The sequence below is a fragment of the Lagopus muta genome, chromosome 24, assembly GCF_023343835.1.
Source record: "Lagopus muta isolate bLagMut1 chromosome 24, bLagMut1 primary, whole genome shotgun sequence".
Lineage (NCBI taxonomy): Eukaryota > Metazoa > Chordata > Aves > Galliformes > Phasianidae > Lagopus > Lagopus muta.
The window spans coordinates 168,493-191,965 of NC_064456.1; the positions used below are offsets into that span (position 1 = coordinate 168,493).

General features: G+C 42.9%; 1 protein-coding gene across 2 annotated transcripts; it reads left to right on the top strand.

The window, feature by feature from the left end:
* The first annotated feature begins 211 nt into the window (after positions 1-211).
* MAPK14 (mitogen-activated protein kinase 14) lies at positions 212-23,472 on the top strand. 2 transcript variants are annotated; one of them, XM_048925662.1, is made up of 12 exons: positions 212-347; positions 5,509-5,638; positions 8,870-8,928; positions 9,278-9,389; positions 9,912-9,941; positions 10,425-10,472; positions 10,937-11,051; positions 12,068-12,139; positions 17,246-17,325; positions 19,926-20,004; positions 20,299-20,472; positions 21,128-23,472. In XM_048925662.1, exons 1-12 carry the CDS (start codon positions 232-234, stop codon positions 21,193-21,195), a joined length of 1,083 nt encoding a protein of 360 aa, XP_048781619.1. In that variant the 5' UTR covers positions 212-231; the 3' UTR covers positions 21,196-23,472. The 2 variants fall into 2 exon arrangements, with proteins under 2 accessions (XP_048781619.1, XP_048781620.1); XM_048925663.1 differs by lacking the exon at positions 17,246-17,325 and adding an exon at positions 19,311-19,390.
* Position 23,473: the final 1 nt, after the last annotated feature.

Below are 23,473 nucleotides of genomic sequence, written 5' to 3' on the forward strand. Positions count from 1 at the left end.
CCGGGCGGCGTGAGGCGGGGAGGGCGCGGGTTGGGCGGCGACCAACGGTCGGTGTTAGGAGACGGCGGTGTGAAGGGGCGGCGTGGGAGGAGCGAGGCGGGGAGAAGGAAGGAAGGCAGGCAGGCGGACGCTGCGCTGCGCTGCGCTGCGCTGCTGCTGGAGGCGCTGCCGCAGCCGCGGGCACAGCCGCCCCCTCCCGCCGGGCCGGGCGGGGTGGGCTCCGCAGCCGAGATGTCTCAGGAGCGGCCCAAGTTTTACCGCCAGGAGCTCAACAAGACGGTGTGGGAGGTGCCCGAGCGCTACCAAAACCTCTCCCCGGTCGGGTCCGGGGCCTACGGCTCCGTCTGGTGAGTGGCGGCTCCGGGCCGGGTTCTGCCCTGGGCGCCGCTCCGCGCCGCTCCCCACAGCGCCGGGCGTTGCAGCGCACGACAGGTGGCACCGGGACATTTTTACAGGGGAAGATAATCGCGTCCCAGCCCCCAGCGTGATCTCATTTGGGCATATTTCGCAGTGCCTTCTCGCAGTTGGGTGGTGGGGGTGGAGAGGATGCGGGCTGGCAAGGCCCCGAGCTCCGCACAGCTCTGCTGCTGTCCCGGTTTCCTTCTGGACCCGAGGACGGATCGTGAGCCGGGAGCTGCGGAGAGCTGCCGCGTCCCCTGGCAGGCGCTGCAAAAACCATTTTAGCAGTGGCAGCGCGTCTCTGGTGCACTGCCTGCAGGAGCAAAGTCTGGGGTCGGCGTGCAGGAATAAGGAGAGCTCGGAGTTGGACTCGGTTTTTAACGCTTGCCTCATAGCAACACTGCAAAATATATTGATCGTGAAATGCAGATCAGCTGGGCTGCTGACATCATTTAATCTTAAAGACGAGGTTGTGTCCGGATCGCGTTGACGTTCTGACTCAAGCGGTCGCATAGCAGAGGTGAACAAAGCAGCGCAGGCTGATGACCGTTCTGGTTTTTGCTCTGTCAGTGCGATCAGAGTTCTCACACGGGTGTGCAATGACTGTACGTCTGTGCTGCTGCTGTCTTGGAGCAGGCGTGCCTATTTCTTTCGTTAACGTAACATACAAATTTGTATCATGACTGTCATCTGTATTTTAAGGAGTAATGCATGCTGACCTCTGTCAGTAGAAAAAGGAGTTGCTTTGCATGCGATGCAGTTTTAAAAAAGTTCTCTCCTGTTCTGCTCTCGGGAAGCTCTGCTGAAATAATACACGTTTCTTAAAACTCTAGTGTCCCAACTATGTAAATGCTTGTATGTCATAGAAGACAGAGCCTAACCGATTACAGTGCCAAGGGTGACCAATATATGTTCTGATTTATTTATTTTTTAGTAATTGAAGGACTTCTTTCTGGTGAAAGAAGGGCTCAGTGCCCCAGCTGATAAATACTCCTTTAGCTGCTGTGGTTACGTAACTCCCTCGGTGCAATAGGAAGTAGATTTGCTCCATGTCTGCTGTATTCAGGCCAGCCCTTCATGGTGCATGCAGCCCTTTCCTCTTCTGTTCTCCCCTTCCCCGTGGTCTGTTGTGTACGTAATGCTTCCAATGTTTGTTTTCACAACCAATTACTGAAGAGTTGGCATCACGAATTTCCTGTCGTGCTGCCTCCGAACTTTCAAAGATTGTGCAACTGTGTTTGGCCTGGATTGAAGCAGTTTCAGATGTGTTGCACATGGATCTTAGCACAGTCTTTTTCATGATTTTCTTTGTGTTTCAGACAGACAAGTTGTAGAGAAAAGAATTACCTGTGCGTATATAATTAACTTTGTAATGTAAAGCTCCAAACGGTGATGCACAGTGTTGATGATGTTCCTAGAATGGCTGGTTCCACTCTGTTCCTCTAGAGTTTCTTCCCTGTTCCTTATCCTGCTCTGGGAAAATGTACCTTTCAGGCTTGAGTTTGGAGAGCCCTCTGTTCTGGGATAGCAAACTGTGGGGCTTAAACCAGCCTTCAATGGAGCGCTTAAATGCACTCCAGTGTCTGTCTGCAGCACTGTTAGGTTAGAATATAATGAGGTACTTTATTTAGTTGTCAGGATGAGAGATTTTAAAAGGAGGAGTTTCTAGAAAGTGGAGGAAAAAATAGTAAAAGAATTAAGCCTGCAAATGAGTCAATTAGACTGTGCAGGGTCTGCTGCAGGCTCCTTTAAATGTCTAACTAACTTGGAACACCATGATAGAAAATCCTGACTTTATTTTTTGCAGTCAGTGGATGGAGAATGGTGTTCTATGCAGGCAGCCAAAGCATGTGTCCTTAGTGTTAGAGTGAGAGTTCTCGTGTCTTCTGGAGTGCTGGAAGAAGGATATTTAAACAGCCAGCTCGGGTATTTTTCAGGGCCCGTATTTAAAAACTGAAAATATGTGGAGATTGAGGTAGGGCTTCAGTGCCAAAACTTTGAGAAACGTCAGTATGTACCGATAGATCGTTCATCACTAAGCCATGTTAACAATTGTGGTGACATCTGTTGTCTGAAGTGATATTTCAATTCATTCTTGCCACAGTTTTGTATGTTCATGCAAGTCTTCTGCATTACAAGGATTCTGTCAAAATCAGTAACAAGGTCTGCACTAAAACATGTGTGGGTTACTGAAATATCAGTCTTGCATACTTCATATAAGGGAGAGGTTGATGCAGCATCTTGCATGGGAGCTGCTGGGCCGCCTGGGATGGGTGTGCGGTGAGCTGTGGTTCAGCAGGAGGATGGCTGCTGTTGGTGTCTGCAGGCAGTGTTAGTTCAGCCCCTTGTAAGCAAAGAGGTGCTCTGAAGCTTGTTGCCATCAGCTTATAAAATGTGAAGGCAAATTTGGTGTGCTCCTAGCAGCTTATTTTATTGACTTTTATTTTTATTTTTTTCTCCAACAGCTATTGCTGTACAACAGTGTTTTTGCTTTAATTGCTTTGCAGTCTCTGTTCTTTCCTTTGGAAAGTAAACTGCTAAGTCTTACTCTTGCTCAGAATCTTGCATAAGGGTCCTTCAGCTTCTCCTGTTTGCAGGCTGTCAGGCTAGCTACAGAGCTGTTACACAACTGAGAGGTCTGCTCCTCTCCTCTATAGTTGTACCAACACTGACTGAATGTCCTGGGAGTGACGAAGGTACTGAGATAATCCCCATATTTATAAACTAGCAGAAAAATGCAGTGGGTTTAAGACATATTGAACCATCACTGAGGAAATGAAATAACCCTAAATATCACCTATTTAGCAGCAGTTCCTCTGTGTACGTTTTTTTGTGCAGTGTGTCTTTAGGCTTAGTAATCCCTTATCAAGATGTGCAATGCCTCTGTACACAGGATAGGACCAGCTTCTCCAACCAGGTGTGCGGGGAACAAAATGAGTTGCAGCACTGTGAGTGGGACGGAGCAGCCACACAGGTGTCAGAACATGGGAGAGGAAGGAAGGTTGGCCAGCAGTGGGCATGCACAGAAAAGCAGGAAGCAGGGCTCAGGAAGGGAAGGCTGCTGGAAAGTTGGTGTGTTAAGAAATGAAATAAGGGTGAGCATGTGTTTCCTGCAGGGAGATTTATGGAAGGAGCATCTGAAACACCTGAGATACTTGGCAGCTGGTTGACATTCATGACTAATCACAACAGCCTGTACTGAATGAAAATGGCTGAGCTTACTTTTGTGCTAAGTCCCAGAAAACACCTCAAGTATTGTCATCCAGTTAGTCTGAATTAGGTGTGACTGCGTATTGCAAAGCGGTGTACATGGAACTTTATTTTAAAAAAGTATTCTGTATTCCTGAGCCTGGATCTGAAATATCCATTTTGTAGAGATATGTGAAAACTTAATGTAGATCATTGGAAAGCAAGATTAGAAGATGAACACTGAATCGCATTTTCCATACGTGCAGGCTGGGGGAGGTGATTACTAATGGGCATTCTTGTGGGCAGTATGGAGTAGCTCCAGTAATTCAGCCAGTGCAATTTGGTGCTCCTGTGACCTTCCTTCTAGCTATATTTTCATATCCTTCCAGAAAGTTCCTTGTGCTGTGTGTACGGATATCCCTTATACAGAAGGAGATGCCCTTTTCTGTCACGTGTGGAGGTTTTCCCATTCCTTTGCAGGACCTCAGGGAAGAATTGCTGTTGGTAGAAGCAAGTCCGTTATTTTATTTTCTAGCTTTAGTTCTTGTAATCATAATACAAGAAGTTCCTTGAAACTGCAACTTTGAGATAAGTCATCTTTCTGCAAGTGAATTCATATTAATTTCAGTTAGCTTTTTTTTTTTTTTTTTTTTTGGTCTGTGTAATTGTGAGTTTGTTCTAGAGTTACTTTTGTATTTGGCTTTGGTCCTGTTAGCTGAATTGCTTCACGCTTTGTGATTGTAAATGTAACCTTTCCTTGCCCCTCCGTGCTGATTGAAGGCCGGCACATCCTCGCTCGTTAGTGCCCTGTGTTGGACTGCAGAAGGAGACTCAACAAATGTCCTTCTCCGAGTTTTTCACTTCCACCGTTTCCCCACGTTTGTAATCTTGTATCAGTATAACCTCAATTTCACATCCTGTTTCTGCTCCTCCTTCCTTTTTGGCAAGCCAAAACTAGTTTTAGATAACGGCATTGAAGACAAGAAGAAGAGTGATTTGATTGCTATCTGAGTGCCTGCTTTTCCTTAGGTCTCTAAATATGCAGCTCGGAGCTCTGGAAGGTTCTGTGCAGCATATCAGGCTGGTCACACCTTTCTTCCAGTGCTGAAAGCTTTTGTTGTTTCACGAGTACTGGGCTTTTCCTTCTGAATTTTGTCAGTGAGGAGATTATGGAAGAGCTTCAAGGAATGACACTGCAGTACAAAGTGTCTGTTATGTGTGCACACAACAAGCTATCACACAATTGGCATTAGTTTTTATGCATTATAAGGAATATTGTTTTAATGTTTCTGCTAATTTTAGTAATGTACAGTGAAGTTTCACTTATGCATGTACATTTTTTTTGTAGCAAGTGCTTAGGATTGGGTGCAATATACCTGTGAGGTTTGATTGAGATGAACGAGCATCACTGGTGATTTCTCCTAGCAGCGATTTTTGTACGGACTTAAAACCTTAAAAGATGGTATCTTCAGCACAGCGAATTATTTTGTGATGAAATGTTCTTTATGAGAATAGGCTTAAGAATATGGATAGTGTTTACAAGTATTCTTCCTCTCTCCAGAGTTTTGTTGCCCTGTTGACATTTGAAATCATAACTATGCTGTAGGCAGAAGAGTCATAAACATTTCTTTCCTTTTTTTCCTGCAAAATTACTTTTTAAAGGTACTATCTTCCCTGTAGTAAGTGAACAAAATTCATCTTAGAAATGCTTTCAGTATGACCCAACATGTGTATCAATGTGTGTGAATTTGCAGTCAGGTTGCAGACCAGGATGCCTGGCGTTATTGATGGTGGAGAGTGGGAGAAATTGAATTGGCCATGCGACTCGGTCCCTGCACAGTTGCTATCTGGAGTTGCTAAATAGATTTGAGGGTATTTATAAGTGATTCGTTTTGACGGTTTGATTACTCTTTGTTGTAGTTCTGCCTTTGACACAAAAACTGGGTTGCGAGTGGCTGTAAAGAAGCTGTCCCGGCCATTTCAGTCTATCATCCATGCCAAAAGGACCTACCGAGAGCTGCGGCTACTGAAGCATATGAAACACGAAAATGTAAGTTGGAGGAGATGATGTGAGAAGTTGGGCTATCCAGCATGACTGCATTCAAGGCTGATTGCACAGGTTTTTCAGATAGTAAATACTCAGCTTGCAGTAGTCCAGTGAATCATGGTTGAAGGGTTTTTTTTCTTGCATGTCATCATGTCAGAAAGAGTTGGACTCTTGTTCACCAGATTCCTGTAGATAAACAGGGACAAAAAAGGGGAGGGGAAGATATCAGACGTCTGTTCTTGCAAGCTATCATTTCACCAACAAAGCAGACCATGAATGGTTATGCTAAGCTATGCTATATGCTGTCTAATCATTTTTTCTGTTTAACTTCCATTTGCTATAGAAACTAGTTGAGCAATTCTCTGTTTGTGGCATTAAGACACTGGCATACTAATATTGTGTGCTGTTAGAGCAAATATTGCCTGCAATTGAGCAAAAATTCTCTAGCCTTCTGTAGAGCTGTCAACGTCAAGAGGGAAGGAAGGCTCTTAATTTTTGTACAAGTGAACTCCAATGTAGCAGAAGGAAAACACTGTTTTGGAAGTGGACTGAGCAAGCTTAGTGTTTCTAACACAAGCAAGTCCAGTTTTGATGGAGGATTCTCCCTGGATGGTTGGATGAGAACTTCTTTTGTGGCTGTGGTGGTTGTGTGCTGTGGCTTCTTACTGCTGCAGCGAGCAGATGGTGTCCCTTGAATCTTGTTTGCGTTGTGGGTGTGGCTGATTGGGCTTTTTGGTGCGCACACACTGCACTCATCAGTGCTTCCTCAGTGCCTCTATGTGATGTTGTTATCTTGGTAACAGAGGTAGCAATCGATCCTGCTTAATATTCATCCCCCAAAGTTTTTTTTTTCTGTACCTTTTCTCATACCTGGAATATATTCAAAGCTTTCCTCTAGAATTGTTTGGAGAATGTGTTTAGATGCATTTCTACATCAGCGCATCAATCCGTTTTGTCCAAGCTAATTAGGTTAGATTTCTATGATTCTGTAATTACACAGTGGGGACTAGCCTGGTGCTACAGCAGTTCTGTGTCTGGTGTTAAATAATATTTTTGATTAGTGTTGCAAATTGCATATTAGCTTTGAGAGTAAGAGATAAGATGATGATGTTTGAATTATTCGTATATAGAAGTGTTTATTATTGGTTCATCATGCCGTGGGAAGTTTCTCTGGTGTATGGGAACTGCTGAGTCACGGCCTGAACCTCTGATTGATCACCTCAGGTGAGCCATAAGTCAGCCAGAGGAGCACAGGTGAAGGCAATTCAGCTGTGCTGCCGGAAGGGGTGGAGCCAGGCTGCACCCCTCCTAGACCTATTTAAGAGCTGGCTGCCAGTGGGGAAGGATCTCTTCTGGAGATCCCTCCTTCTGGTGTTTTGTGGTGAGCCCAGCATAAGGGTAAGCCTTCCATTTATTCTCTCTTGTTATCATAGTCCACTTTGCCTACCTCTCTTGTTTATTTTGTGATTGTAACATCTTGATATCCATTGGTTATACACTCTGGGTTGTGGTTTGAAAATCCTGCAGATGCAGACATGCTCAGAGCCAGGTCAGGCAGGCTGGTTAGTTTAAGTGAGCTGACTATTCAGATCTTGGTTTGGAAGTAGAATACACTGCTTTGCGTGACTCAGAACACTTCAGTAAATCTGGTAGGTATGGCATTTTAAGGATCTTGAGCAGGGCTGGTTTTCTCTCCTGTATGTAGGCTGATTGTGTTGATCTTGAGCAAATAAATCGGCCTGTGGAGCAGTCAGGCATGGCTGTGTTATACTTTCAAGCTCCAGAAGGCCTCATTAGCTTGCATAAAGCAGATTACTGAACAGATGTGAGAGTGAACTTTGGTTTGGTGTCATAGGAAGAAATTAACAATCTAAAATTCAAGGGGTGTGCAGAAATTCAGTCCGTGGGTGACCAGCTTCATTAGAATTGTGTCAGTGATGTGCTACAGAGTAAATGTATTTGTTTGTGAAACTTGTCAGTGAGAAAGATATGGATAGCTCAGTAGTGTGCTTTACACTGCAGCAAGATGAAAATGATAAGAGAGGAAATGGAAATCTTGGTAACAAAGTCAGTTTTTGGCTTTTTCCTGCTAAACTGGGAGGGCAGTGTTGTATATTTTCTGTAAACGTTGGTATGGAGGAGTCCACGGAACAAAGAAAGCGTAAGAGTTGTTTTGCAGCATTGGATGTTAATGGTAAGAGGTTGATTCTGTCATCCTTGACAATCCCAAATGATGGGATAAAATTGTGCTGAAAGGGAACCTTGGCATCTAGCTCTTGGTTTAACATGCACACTCGAACCATTGCTGAGGTTACTGAAATGCGTGCAGTGTGTACGAATCCAAGGCAGGTGAGATGCAAGCTTAAAATAGGAGGAAGGAGCCTGTACCTTTATTTCATATTCCTAAGTTATGCTATGCTGTTAAGAGAATGATAATAACTTCAAAAGCAAATCTCAGTGAAAGTTTGAACAATTATGGACTAGATGGATTTTCAAAATGAAATGTAAATGACCTAGAAGGTAGTTACAGGGTAACAAGGTATAATCATGCATTTCCATGAGGTAACACATTCGTTGCCTTTTGGTCTCTGTTGCTGGAACAGTTTAGCTTGAAAATGAGGGGTGGAGTGGAGACTCTCAGGGCAGCAGATACAAATGGCAGTGTGAAGCTGTCAGCTCTTGGTGAAGTTTGGGTCTGTACTGCACTGAGATGTTTTTCTGACTTATTTCACTTCTACTTATTTTCCAGTGTAGACATTTATTATTTGTTGCTTGCATTAGAGATCCTTGCTGGTTTTCTTCCTCTACTCAGTGCAAGTGAAAAACAGGCACCTGCTTCTGATTTGACGTGTAGTCAACAGCATAACTAAGAACCAAGCAGGAAGCAAACTGATCTCTGCCTGGTGTTTGCTCATCCGTTTATTTCCTCACCAAACTTTAGCTGGGTTTAAAGGTATTTTTAACCAGTACTGACACTTGGCTTGCTGTGGCTCCTGCTTGATGTTTTAAGTGGATGATTGGTTTGAAAGGCAGCTGTTATATTTTGGCTGTAATTTTTTTTTTTTACTTAACATTAGAATGCTTGTTTCTGACCTTGTATGAGTACTGATTTGCTTGCATCCAAATGATTCATGTAGTTGGAAATGAAAGTCTATCTGTTCCACAGAGGACCTTATTAACTGTATCATTTATGTGATCAATGTATTTCATGGCTTTTTCACTTTGCCTTTCCAGGTGATTGGCTTGCTGGATGTGTTCACCCCTGCCAAATCGCTAGAAGAATTCAATGATGTGTAGGTAACTTCTCTGAAAGTTGCAACAAAACATCTTTTGTATCTTCCCACCCTCTCCCAGGTTATTGTAGGAATTTTGCTGCCTTAATTTGTCTGCTGTTATTTTGAATCAGCTGTGAAATGCAACCCTATTCTAATGGACTCTTTCAGCTTGTTCACGTGTATTTTGTTGGCCAGTGCTGCAGGAATCAGCACACTGATCTGCTGCATTATTTAATGAGCTATGAAAATATATTTTATTCGGTAAAATGCTGAGGAGGCTGCCGTGCTGCTGGAGCTTTGTAAGGAGCTCTTATCCTAATCACGCTGAAGGGATTGCTTCATCGCCTGTGTTTCCTTTTGTTGGTAGGTACTTGGTGACACACCTCATGGGAGCAGATCTAAACAACATTGTGAAATGCCAGAAACTCACAGATGACCACGTGCAGTTCCTCATATACCAGATTCTTCGGGGGCTGAAGGTACCTCCTTCCATCCTGCCTGAATGGTGATAGCTGCTCAGCGGGAAGCAGAAATTGTTGATGAATGTCATATCCTCAGAATTTCATATGAACGCATAGAGGGGCCTCTGCTCCTAAGTATTGTAGGATAGCCTGTTATTGTTTTCTCCTTTCATACCGCTTTGGGGCTTTGTATCAGTAAAGCTATGTATGAGTTCAGAAGATACCTACATGTGTTCCTGTGGACAAAGTCTGGAAAGTTATGACGTGTGCTGTCCTTTAATCGTCCACGTCTGTGTCTTCAGTTTGGTTTTCTTACTTTGTTCCACTCCTGGCAGTAGTGCTCCTGGATATTCCTAAGGAGAGACTGAAAGTGAAACACTGATGTACTTGCAAACTCTGTAGATGCTGTACTTGGTTCCTCCTGCAAACAAGCTGTAGCTTATTTTGTGTGTTGGGTGGGGTGGGACAGTGTTGTTTAGTGAGGAAATGAGAAGAAGGCTGTTTGAGCTGTCATGTAATCCTTGTTGTTTTGCCTTACAGTACATCCATTCAGCTGACATAATACACAGAGTAAGTATTTACTCTAAGATTACTTCCTATACTGAACAAATGTCTTTTAAAATTGTAATGAGAATCTTACAATGTAGCCTCTATTGAATCAAGAAGAGATTTTCTGAGAATTATTTCAGTAGAACAGTGGAAGTTAGTAATGGTTCTCCTCATCCTTAATTTCTGTTCCTACCTCTGTTTGGTTTGTTTCTGAAATAGGTTCTCTATTTGTTAAATATTACACCGCTACACTGAGTGCTGTAGATACCTAAACATGCATTTTTGCTTGTCTTTGACACCTCTGCAGACAGCAAAAGATAGAGCTGGTTCTGGGATAAAATTATTATTCTGAACGTGGAGAGTTGATGTTGAAAGCCATGTAGAGAGTTGATTTTTTTCAACCTGAATTTACGTTTTTACTTACTTTAGATGTTTGCAACAACTTTGCCATTAATGCTGATACTGTTTTTTGTTTGTGTGTTTTTTTTTTTTTTTTTTTTTTAGGATTTAAAACCTAGTAACTTAGCTGTAAATGAAGACTGTGAGCTAAAGGTAATACAGTCATGACATATGACTAGTTTGATCATGATCTGAGTGAATGAAAGGGTCAAAGTGGTTTTTCATGGAAATGCTTCTGTGGACCAAGCTAGTTGTGTCCTTCTCGGACATAAAAGGTTGTGAAGATGCTTATAGAGAATTCGTTTTTCTCCTCTGTGTGTTCACATGTTTGTATGTTTTTTTATTATTTTTTTTAAATCATCCTGGAAAAAAAAGTAGTTTATAGATGTGGTTTGGACTTGGCTATTTTCAGAGACAAGGTATCCGTGTGTAATTTTGGTGGAGAGCTGTGCTGTTCTGGCCTTGTAACAAGTCATGAAGTTTAGTTTTGTTGCAGTTGCACCATCTGTCCTCCACTCAGTCCAAGACTTGGAAGCTAGTATGAGTAAACAGCCAGATGTGGTACCACTGCAGTAATAGGTGGATGTCTCTTTTTGTTGTTTTTTTTAACTCTGTAGATCCTGGATTTTGGCTTGGCTCGACACACAGATGATGAGATGACAGGGTACGTGGCTACCCGGTGGTACAGGGCTCCAGAGATCATGCTGAACTGGATGCATTACAACCAGACAGGTAATGCATTTTACTAATAAAAGGCTTCTGGGTTCCTGAGATCCTTGTGGGGAGGTGCAGGGAAGGTTCATGTTCTATTCCACTTGATTGTAAATTGACAGTTGCACTAATTACACTTTAGTGAGGGTGATTAAAAGAAGTAAGATATAGAATTAGTGTTAAAACCGCAATCGCGTATCTAAGGTATGAATCATTATGGCAGCATTTGCAACGCTTCCTTAAACTTGAACCTTTGAAACTGCAGTCAGCAAAATCTTGTCACTACTTATCCCTTTTCCTAGCACAGCAACTTCTAAAGTAAGCAGATAGAATGTATTTAGGTGAGAAGAAGGTGTCTTTCTAGGAAGCTGCTGGAAATGCATCTAAAAAATGCCTGTGGTTACGGGATGAAGAAATGCTAAAAATGCATAGAAGTATTTCTTCCTTTCTTCTTATCCATTTCTTTCTAATTATGTCCTCTTCCAGTTTGAATGGCTTCCTGGCAATGCACCTTTCTTCTCTAGAATGCTTTCAGATAAAGCACAGAAAGGAGGGGAAAAAAAAAGGCAAATTTTTTCTAGTGCGTGAATGCATACGAGTCCATACAAATAACGTGCTGTTCTGATTTCACACCTTACTGATTTTGTCTTTTCTCTTTTCCTTCTATGTGTGTGTGTGGACCTGTCTTGTCTGTAGTGTAGTACTTGGTGGTTGTTCAGGCAGAATTTATATAAGACCAGGTTCCTCAGAGCTGCCATTAACAAATTTCTTCCTCGATTCAGTAGGTGCCTCTGTAGCTCTTTGGTGTCCAATGCACATTACTTTCTGGGAGGAAAAGTTGCCTGATCTTGTCAGTATTGCGTTATTGGGGAAATGTTACACAGAATGGTTATTGAGCAGTGTCAGTTTCCTTGCAGTCTCAGATTGTTTCAACACCATGAGATTATTGAAGCGTAAAGTTGGTTGCAATTGTTGGATAGGGTGATTCTATTGAGGCTTTATTTTTCTGCCTTATGATATTTTTTTATTTTGTTCAGTTGATATTTGGTCAGTGGGATGCATTATGGCTGAACTGTTGACTGGAAGAACGTTGTTCCCTGGTACAGACCGTATCCTTTACAAGTGACATATTTTCCTGAAATGGAAGTCAGAGGTTTTCTCTTTGTCGCACTTCACAAGGAAACAAGTTTTGTGTTGTTTGTTTGTTTTTTGTTGTGGTTGTGCTTTTTAAAATTTATTTATTTTTAACTACCTGATGGCTTCTTTTACTCACAGTGTGATGGAGTTCTCAATTTTGCTTCATGTGGAATCACCGCAGTGTGCGAGAGGCAAACCTGTTACGGTTTATTGTCTGTTAGCATCACTAGAGTTGATCATTTCTGGGAATGAATTTCTTTTAAATGTTTTAAAATTCATTCAAATCTATCTCTTTTTCGAGTTTGTAGGAAAAGAATTGCTCGGAGTGGTGTGTTTGCTGTGAATCCTCTCATGCTTCATGTTTGTAGGAAATGTGAAGCGCCCCTTCTGGCCTCTCTTCTGTATCTTGCTGCTATGCTATGAAAGCAGCAAATTTGCAGACTTTAGTGCCAGGGACCTTATCCCAAGTCACTCTGAAACGTTTAGGTTCTACTGCTGTGCTTGCATGTAAACAGACTGTAGCTTTCTTTGATTACATGCTTGTACGGCTTGAGAACACAAGCATGGAAAAAATCTTCTCAAAATCATTTTTTTTATGGCATCGAAGGGAGCTTGGTGGGACACTGGCGTGTTTCTGGGGCCGGTCACTTCATTCCACAGGAGATCAGAACTGAGACTTGTTCTACTAAGAACAAACTTACAGAGTTAACTAACTTCTGTCGGGATTTTTCATTGCCTAAAAGGTGGAGTTTCTTTGTGAAAGACAGTGCTATTTCCCACCCTTTATTGAACTTAATTCTTTTAACTACAGATAGTTTATAAATAGCAGAAATTATTAAAATTATTATTTCTTAATTGAAATAGATCAGATTAAAAGAAAACTGGTGTTGGAAGTGCTGGCCTTCTGTGTATTGTGTCACTTCTAGAAAGCATTCAGGTTCCAAGACTGTGGAAAAGGGAGCAGCTCTCATTCTAGCTTTAACAGTCTTTAACGTTTTAACATTTCCCTTTTTAGTGTGCTCTGGCTTCATCGTTCTTCTCTTTTTATGCCCATCTTCTAATCTCTTTCTAAATTTGTTGAACTCTCTGTACTCCCCTGTTCAGTTATCTTGGCTGTGTTTGTCTGTTGTTGAGAATAGAAGCAGAGCTAGCATGGAAGTGGCAAAATAGCACAGAGTGAGTTGCCTTATTTCTACCAGCTGTCTTAGCATTTGTAATTTGGTATAAGCAGGTTTTCTTCAAGAAGAAAAATAATCAAAAATTGCTGTACCAGCCAAGGCCTTTCAGCTGCTGATACCATTGCACCCCATAACAGTGCACTTTAAATTTAAAAAATATTGCTACTTGCAAGTAAGCCATTTCCTGGTAGGATTTGTAACATGTAAGAAATGCTTCACAGCGCGTTCTTGATGAATCGAGGAAAATTCTCAGCCTTGGCACATAACTGTTCTGTTCTCCAGCTGGAATAGGCAATAATACTCACAGTGCAAAATAAAGGAAAATAAGTTCTAAATGACTTGCTTTGTCAGATTAGAATAGTTGGCTGATTTCTGGCTCCCTGAGGATGTGTGCTTACAATTCTTTACATTGAACACTGAACTTCTTTCCTAAATTGTGGTAACATTTTTTATTTAAATGCTTTTCCTGTTCTGAATTGGTTTGGTATAAGAAAAAACAGCTCAATCCTTTCCCACTGTTAGTAAAATTTTGTAGTACTGTAGTTCTTAGAGTTTGCATAACAGTTCCCCACTTCAAGCAGTGTGCATGCTGTTTGTTCCTGAGGTTAGAATGTCAGTGGAGTTGTGTTCGTACGTGCAACACTTAGAAGGTCTGGGAAGGCAACGAGCTTTCAGCTTTCTCTGCAGCTCTAATGTCTGAAACCAATCAGAAGTGACTGAAAACTGACATTCTGGTTGCTTTTTGGTCCCATGGTGGTGATTTTTCTAATCTATATAGCCTCACATTTCCAAAATGAAAGAGAAAACAGGCTGAATGGATGGTGTCTTCAGCATGTCAGGACAGCCCTCTTCCTGTTTGAGCAGCTCTGTGTTTGAAATGCGGACCCCTCTCACCAAGGATGGGGCAGAGGTGATGTGACGTTACTTACAGTCCCTTGGGTGTTTTTGCAAGGCCTGGAGAAGCACCCAGTGCTTGTAACGGGTTTGCTTTCTCTGGTAAGTAAAAAGATGTATTCAGAAATGATCTTCAACTTGTGTGTGATGGTTATACCTCTGACAAGCTAATGCCAAGTTCAGTTTGAAAGATTTGTCTGTAGAGTTTCTGAATGTGGCTGTCCTCAACTTAAAGCAATGTTTTAGATGAGCTTACAAAATAACTCTGCTGTCAATAGAGGCTGAACTTTGCAAAATTGTTACAGTATTTCTAACTTAACCTTGAATGTAAACTGTGTCCTTCCTTTTGTGGTCTGCGAATGGAAACATTTGTGTGAAAGATAAATTTCTAATATTGGTAACATCTCAGCAAGGAGGTGCGGGTGGGGAACAGGGCTGAGGGAAGACGAGTGGCAAAAAACAGGTAACAAGAATCAGTCCCTGGGGATTGTAATGCCAGGCGCAGCTGGAGGCTTCCTTTCTGTTAAGAATGTATCTGTCATTAAAAATATATGTTCCTGATTATTTCTTTTTACAGCTCTTGTGATACAAATAGTTCATACAGGTAAATATGCAAGTGGACCTCAACGATTCAACTTGTGTTAAAATGATAATGCACAAATAAAAAAACGTTCTGTACCAGCTCAGCCAACTTCATTTTTCTGTTTTAAGTTGACTGTATTCCTTTTAAGCTAACTCTGAAGAATATAAATATATATATATACAGATTTGTTCAGTAGTGTGGGAGCTCCATCATAACCAACTAGTCTGAAATTGCACTGTGGTGCATCTTGGCTTTGCCTGTGCTGGCAGTTACACCAACTTTTGGACGTGGCTTTGCCTGGAAAAGCTCTTGTCTTGTTCTGCCTGCTGCTGATGGTGGATGGAAGATGGCTTTCTAAGTTTCAGAGTCACTGAGACTTATCAGATTGTGGGTGTACTGTGGTGATGGCATTCCGGATTTGCATGCTCTACTTTTCTTCTCCATGCACATGCTTTTTTAATTAGCTTTGTATTTCCTAAGTTTGTTTTCTTGTCTGTAGTTGCTTATGGTCACCAGAATGCTGTAGGCCCTGTAGTTTGGCAGGTTGTAGTGGCAGATGTTCAACTAGATGCAGTGCTTTGGTTTTGGCATGCCTGTGGCTGTGTGAATTACACATTCTGTGTTTTCTTGCTTATCTGAGAAGATGCTGAAGTGTAATACACAATATCTTCCTATAGCATGCTGTCCTTTGGGAAGGGCCGACAGCAAACTGAGCAACAGTGCTGCTGGCATGCCTGATATATTAAACACATTTTAAAGAGCTCAGATATAGAAGCCAAGGTATGGGATGTAACATCGGAGGTGTGTTGGTAGTCCTGTGCTTGCAAAACTGTTTCTTGCACAAGAGTCAGTAAAAACTATTAAGACTGTTCTAAGTGGCACTAAGGAAAAGCCAATTTGAGCGAGCTAATTATAGTCTGCTCGTTCTCCTGCATCAGTAGTTATATTGATCTCATTTTAAATGTTGATACTTAGTTGACAATTCAACAGATGAGTTAAATCCAGATAGATACATTGGATTTACTGTTATGTTTTTAGTGTTTGAGTAGGGGAAAGTTGGCCAAGCTGCTGGGTAACTGGGAAACTAGTTCAGGTGTTCTGACCAAGCACTTCGGGCTTTAATGTTCTGTAAAACTTTAGCTGGAGACTGCTGAAACCTTTGTCTCCTAGTGTTGAAGTGTTGGTAGTTTCCTTCATGTACAGTTTGCCATTATCACAGGAACTTTGATCTGTTTTAAAAAAATCAAGCAAACAAAAACCTTCCCCAGCTCCCATTTCTGAAAAACAGTCCCTTGGTTTGGTAGGGTGCTTTTATGTAAGTAGAACTCCTTCACCATCAGACAATTTTAGAAGCAAATGTAGAGCTCTTCCAGTATGTGAGTTAAAAGCTTTTTGAAGGAGTAATAACTGTATCTGAAAACATCAGGAAGGCATTGATCCTGGAAACAGATACTGTCTAGCGGGTAGATTGCGCCCACTGAAGATGTATAAAGAGCAATATAATTCTGAGGACAAACATAAATGTTACAGATGGTCTGGAATCACAGGTAGCATTTAAAGGGCTGCATGCAGGTTAATTCAGAGAAAGGGGATGATCCTTTAAGCAGTTTTTGAAAGATATCTTTTCTCTGTATTATCTTGAAATTTAGACATAATTTTGTATGTCTTGTGTTTTCTCATCGAGTGTATGTTTTGTCACATATCCTGAGTACTGAATGTTCTTGCCTTTCTAAGAGGGCAGCTCGGAATGATACGTGGCTCCTGGAGGCTCTGCTCCGGGTAAACCATTCTTTGCACCTTCAGAGTTATGAGCCAAGAGCCCCTTCCACAGAGGCTTTACACCCGAGCCCCCTCTGCCCATTGGCGCTGCAGAGCCCTCACCAAGCCAAGGGGCCTGAGGTGCTGCACCAGAGCTTCAGTGCTGGGCAGAGCCTGGTCACTTACACACTTAGGAAGCAAGAAAGTGGCTGAATTATCTTGGAAGGTGTTCACAAAAGGCCTTTGCTTTCTTAATGTTAGTGCCTACCCTTTTCAGCCTTCTGCTTCACTTTGTCCGTCACTAACGGCCTAATCGTGCTGACTGCTGCTACTGGGGGGGGCTGCAAGGGCAAGTGTGTGACCTGATTTCTGCCGCAGGCAGAACGCTTTGACGTCTGCCTCACTGTGGGTAGGGATGCTGTGACCAGCACAGTGCATGCAGTGCATCTGTAGTCAAATTGTTCAACCCTTTTGATGCGGACAGAGATGTTACAAGCGGGCACTTGTTTTTATTTTTATTTTTCCAGGAGGAATGAATACAGTTTACTTAAAATAGCTTTTCAGTTGAGGCCTTGGCAGACACCAACTTTCAGTATTATGAAGCTGATGTTTTGCGCTTTTCATTTTGATTTGTCCCAGCATTTTCCTTTATGGTCCATCATTAGATATTGATCAGTTGAAGCTCATTTTGAGACTCGTTGGAACCCCAGGGCCTGAGCTTTTGAAGAAAATCTCCTCAGAGTCTGTGAGTTGACGCTTTGATTGTAATATCTGCCCTATCGGAAGTCCCAAGTTTGTGTTTTGCCCTCCTGTAGTCCGTCTGTAGTATGTGTTGGGATCTCTCTTCTGTTGTTTTTCTTTACTTCTGGATGGCTTTGAGTTCATACGCTGTTTGCATCTGCTTTTTACTCCTCTTTACTCTGCCTGTGGTATAATTTCTTCATTCCTTATTCTTTTTTTTACTGCCTCATAACTTTTTTTTTCAGTTTGTGGGTTTATGCTTCGTGATCCATGGTACGATCAGATGTTGCTGGGGAGGTATTTCTCATGGCAAAGAACTTGAGGCTTCTCTCAGTTGTTTCTCCAGATTGTGTACCACGGATCTTTCTGGTGAGGGAGATGGAATGAGAGCAGTGTGCTATCCTAAACATGCACAGTGCCTTCTGTAGCATGATTAATTTCTGAAACATTGCTGCAACTGCCTTGGGTTTTGTAGTGCAAGACCTGCAGTGCCTTTTAGGTACTTCTGGGTGTGTGGGGTCCCTTTGTCAGGAGAATCACGAACTTCCTTGCCGAAGGGTGACGTCTGTGTTCAGCTGTACTGCCATTTTCATATGATTCCAGTCCTGGGTTGAGAACTTCTGCAAAGACAGAATTAAATGACATTTAGTGTTAAACGTTTCTGAATGTGATGTGCCTAAAAGTTAGAGCAAAGGATGGTGTAACGCTGCAGACTAACAGGGCAGCCCGTAGTGGGCACTGGACTTGTTTCCAGGCAGCTGGCAGTGTACTTCAGCAAGTTGCTCATGGCTGTGTCTGCTAAGTAACGGGGGATCAGCGTGGTGGAGAGCAGCAAGATCATTCTGTGCTGCATCTCGTGTTCCTTCTCACGTAACACTGACAGTAAATCTGAGTGTGAGTTAGCTTGGACGTACATTTCTGTGCAAGTTTGAATGCGTCGGTAAATGTACTGAATGTCACATTAATTTAGGAAAGCACTGGGGTGTCTCTTGGAAGGATAGAAATGATTAACCCAGGTCTCTGGGTGCCTGCAAACTGGCCCTGGGGACTGACTGGTATCGAGGTATTTTAGGTACAGCAGATTACTGAGAGAGAGCAGCTTTAAAGGATGACAAGGTTAAGCAAAAGATTAGCTTGTCTGTGTAAGACTGAAGTGTCTTCTTTTCATACCGTGCAATGAAAGTTGCTCTCAGGTTCAAGTCATGAGTTTACTTAAAAAAAAAAAAAAAAAAGTACTGTTTCTACTACTCTATTTTTTCCACTGTACAGAGATAACAAAATTAAGAATTTGAAGGCCTTTAATGTGCCACTGGAACAAATTCTGTATTTGTTTTTCTGCTGCATTACTTTAGTATCCTCTTACTTTCTCCATCTTGATCACTGACATCAACTAACTCTTGTCTTATGCAATGCTAATGTTTTGCTAATCTTGCACTTATTGCCTTCTGTCACATCTCCCACATATCAAAGTGCATTTGAAGCTGTTTAGGAGGTGTCAGTTGTAAGCTGCTTTCACTACACACCACAAGGAACTTAAATACTTTCTCTGCAGGAAGAAAAAAATGGCAACCAGAGTATAGGATAAGATTTTTATGTTTTTGTTCATTTTCCTGAGGCTTTTTGTAGCTGCAGCAGCCTAGGACAGTTTTCTGAGGAATATATTCAACCAAATGAAATGTCTGCTCTGGTGGCTTAGAACTGCTGGGAAATGTGAAAGCAATCTTGTTGTAGTGCAGTGCTGCTAATGGCAGGCAGAAATACTTCTGTACTGACGCTGTTACCAACTGATCAGTAACTCTACGTTGCCTTAAGTGTTCAGTTGTGCATTTGCTAAGCTTTCACAAGCATTTGGGAAAAAAGTAATTAGTGGACCCTGCCTGTTTGGCTTGTGCCTCGTGGTTTGCAGAAGAGATTCTTTGTATGCAGCTATTTTCTGTTCAGAACGGTTTTTGCACTGTTTCTAACAAAGCCCTTGACTAGGCACTTAAGATATTAACCAGCTTCAGCAGATCATGCGTCTGACGGGAACGCCCCCTGCGTATCTCATTAACAGGATGCCCAGCCACGAGGTGAGCCCTGAGCAGATGAGGGGGTGGTTGGCAGGGCAGGTCCCCACTTGCAGTGTTTGCTGCCTCTGAAAATGATAGGCTTGCATGCGACATGGGGTGAGCCATTAACTGCCTGTTCTTCAGCAACGTTCTTGTACTAAGTGAAGACTTGAGATTGGACAGTGCATACTCAACCACAGACTTCTGAGATTCAGGAGAACCTGGATGTGAGTTGGTTTTGCACTGTGTGAAACACATGGTCTACCAGCAGACACCAACTGCACACAGCCGCAGCAGTGCTCCAGGGCAGGCAGCTCTGCACCTCTTTGCTTTCCAGTCTTGCATGAACCTCAAGTAACGTCAGCTCTTGCTCCACTGTCCTGAGTGGCCTTTAGTTGGGAAGGGATAGCATGGATGGGCTTAGCAAGTATCAGAATAAGTACAGAGGAGGCAAAGCAAGGAGACAGACCATAATGAGCAGTGCTTCAAGATGACTGAAATGTACTGTCTTGGTGGCTGGGTGGTATTATACTTAACAGACTGTCTATTTCCACAGGCGAGAAACTACATTCAATCTTTATCTTACATGCCGAAAATGAACTTTGAAAATGTGTTTATTGGTGCCAATCCATTAGGTAAGGCTTGACTCCTAAATGGGCTCTTCCCGAAGCTGACCTTGGCACGTGTTGGCAGGCCAAGACTTTTCCTAAAGTTGCGGCAGTTGTTCAGAACAGAGATGCACACATTTTTCAAAGTTGACACAGTATGTATGGACTGTAAGGTGTGAGGGAAGAGACTGTGGGTAATGGGGTGGCTCCAGAGAAATTAGAGTTTCCTCATGTACCTTGCACTTTTACAAACTTGCATTTCAGAATGTGTCACACAGCTCGCTATGTAAGATTCTTTCTTTTTTCTTGGTGTTTTTTCAGCTGTGGACTTGCTAGAGAAGATGTTGGTACTGGATACAGACAAACGAATTACTGCAGCAGAAGCGTTGGCTCACGCCTACTTTGCTCAGTATCACGACCCAGATGACGAACCAGTGGCAGACCCCTACGACCAGTCCTTTGAAAGCAGAGAGCTTGAGATTGAGGAATGGAAAAGTGAGTCTGGGGAGCAGGAGAGATCCAACCTGATCCCTTTGCGGTCCATTCCATGAGTTGCAGTTTGATTAAGCCATGGTAGTTACAGGCACAAAAGCTCTTTGAAAGGGTAGATAACAGCAGGACAAGGGGAAATGGTTTTAAGTTGAGAGAGGGAAGATTTAGGTTGGATGTCAGGGGGAAGCTCTTTGCAGAGAGAGTGGTGTGCTGCTGGAACAGCTGCCCAGAGAGGCTGTGGATGCCCCGTCCCTGGAGGTGTTCAAGGCCAGGCTGGATGGGGCCCTGGGCAGCCTGGGCTGGTATTAAATGGGGAGGTTGGTGGCCCTGCGTGTGGCAGGGGGTTGGAGATTCGTGATCCTTGAGGTCCCTTCCAACCCTGGCCATTCTGTGATTCTGTATATGGAGTGAATCTGTCAACAACTGTGCACATAAGTAGTATAGTCCTTGGTAACTCCTACTGTATGCATGCAAGTACATAGGGTGCTACGGGGTGCTTACATGTTTTTCAAATGTGTTTACACATTAGTGCTCTGGAAGTATCTTATTGTGCCTGTTAGTCTCTGAGACGGTTTATCCATTATTTGAGGTTGTTAAGGTTTTGTGCACGAGGGATGTCATTAGTAGTTTCTTAAGTTTCTGACACTTTTCCCACCAGGCCTGACTTATGATGAAGTAATCAGCTTTGTGCCACCGCCACTTGACCAAGAGGAGATGGAGTCCTGAGAAACTGCTCTCTTCTCTTTGTCCCACTTCACTGTGAGGGGAAGGCCTTTTTGTAGGGACTCTCCAACTATCATTCAAGTGCCTCGCCACAACAATATTCTCCTTGGTGGAAGGGTTTTGTGTGTGTTGAACTGGGGAGGGTGGGGGGAGGGAGGAAAGCTGAGTCTATGTAAACATGCTGCATGCTCTGTTGTGTTCTGTGTACGGCCTGGAGCAAGTCCCTGAAGACCTGTTCTGACTGCTCTTTAGTCCTTCCACAGGAAGCTTCAGCCGGTTTGTGCTGCTGGGGTGAGGAGGGGAAGGTGACAAAGTTTGGTTACAGTTGTTGCCATTTATCAGTTGTTCTGCAACTAACCTCAAAACAAGGAAAGTTGGTTCATAGCCTTAGAGAGCCCTCTGTTTTCGTTGGGAGTGAATGTAGGGTTGAGGGATGTCCTTCTTCCATGCTACGGTGACTGATTCACATCCAGATCTTCCTGGTACAGGAGAACGTACAGGTTTTCTGACAGATGTCTGATTCTTGGAACGTGAAAAGATTTTGTATGAAGCTGTAAATATGTTTGTGCCTTAAATGAATGGGGAAAGAGGGGGAAGGAAGTCTGGAGTGGAAGTGTCTGGCCCTGCTGTTTTTCAGGGTGAAGGCTCCCAGGCAGCCAGGCATGAACTCTGTGTGTTCAGGAAACAACTTTCCGAGGCAACAGCCTCTCCTTGGATTGGTATTCCATATTTTTTTCCCCTCTTTCCCTCCTCTAGTTGTGCAGTTCGTCAGCATTAGCTCCCAGGAGATGGAGGCTGGAGAAGATTCTTGCTAGCCATGTTTGCGTATCTTGTTCCTTAAAAGGTGGGGTGTTCTTGCATGTCATAGCTGTATGCGCATGTAGAGCAGCTTGGTGTTTGTTGTTACATTGTGGGGGTGGCACTGGGGCAGTTAAATCATCAGTGAAATGTTCACTGAGTACCTCAGCCAGTGCCACAGAATCACAGCATCCTTCCTCTTGTGCTGCAGCTCAGCATGAAATATCTGCCAGTGTGGAGACTGTTGAGAAAAGGGTAAAACATAAAGCATAGAAATGCACATCGTCCTTTGTTCTGATCTGGCTTGAGGAGATGGAGGGCTTCTTGTGAAATCAAGTGTAAAAAATGTTCTTTGAAGAAACGACTGTGGCATCTTGTGCCAGAATTTATTTCCTGAATTTTTTTTTTCTAAAGATGTTGGAATCCAAAGTAAAGAAATAAGCATGCATAAAAACACGATCTCCCTGTCACTGTCTATATAGGTATTTATATAATATAAAACTAACATTTACTAGAGGATCTTTTTTACCCTCAGAGATAAGAGCTTCTTGGCTGCTTGTTAGCAGGTTGAGCTCTGCTTGAGGGAATGGGAGAAGGGAGTATGTTTGGATACAAACGTGACAAAAATACTGGTATTTTCCAGGACTCTACATGAACTTAATGCCCAGTTAGCTACTGGCAGGAGGGGCTCTTTCTGTGCTTTTTTCTGTGCTACAACTATGCTGTGGATCTCAGGAGCCTGATTGTAGGATTTGGGGAGGAGACTTTTTAGACATTTATCTGTTGCAGGCGTCCTGTACACACGACATAGCAGCTGTGTGAGTGAGGAGAAGGGCTTTTGCAGTATTTTGCATTCTTGTTACCTATGGGGTGGAGAGGAACTGTTTGTAGTATTTTTACCACGTGTCTGAAGAGGTGGCACAAAGGGATGGGGCACAAAAGATGAAGCCATTGGTTCTTGCTAGGCTACTTTCCAGTGATCTCTTCAGGTCAACGTTTTACAAAGTCTGGGGTGAGATGAACAGGCACTTTGTGCTCTGTGATAACGCTCTCTTCAGACCAACAAACTAGAGATAAAACCTCCCTGCTGGACAAGCAGTCCAGATATTCAAATGAAAAAATGTAGATAGACTCTGTAAACCTACAAGCAGGATTATTTTTATCAGCCATTTTACGTGTAGATGCTACAGTGTGATTCCATGCGGAAATACTGCTAAAGATTTTTAAAATATAGATGCTGTGTGTATGTGTGCGTCCGTGTGTGCGAGTGGGAAGGTTTCATTCACAGCCCTGCTCTGAGGGAGCCGCGTGGCGCTCCTGCGTGCAGTGCAGTGCTGCTGGGCCGCCTGCAGTCTGAACAGGAGGATGCACTTCAAAGAAGAGATCTGCTATTTCGTTTCTATCCATGAGTTGTGTTGTAATTGGTTATGCTGGATAAGATGTCACAATACCACTGGTTAAAAATAAAACCTATTTTTCAGAT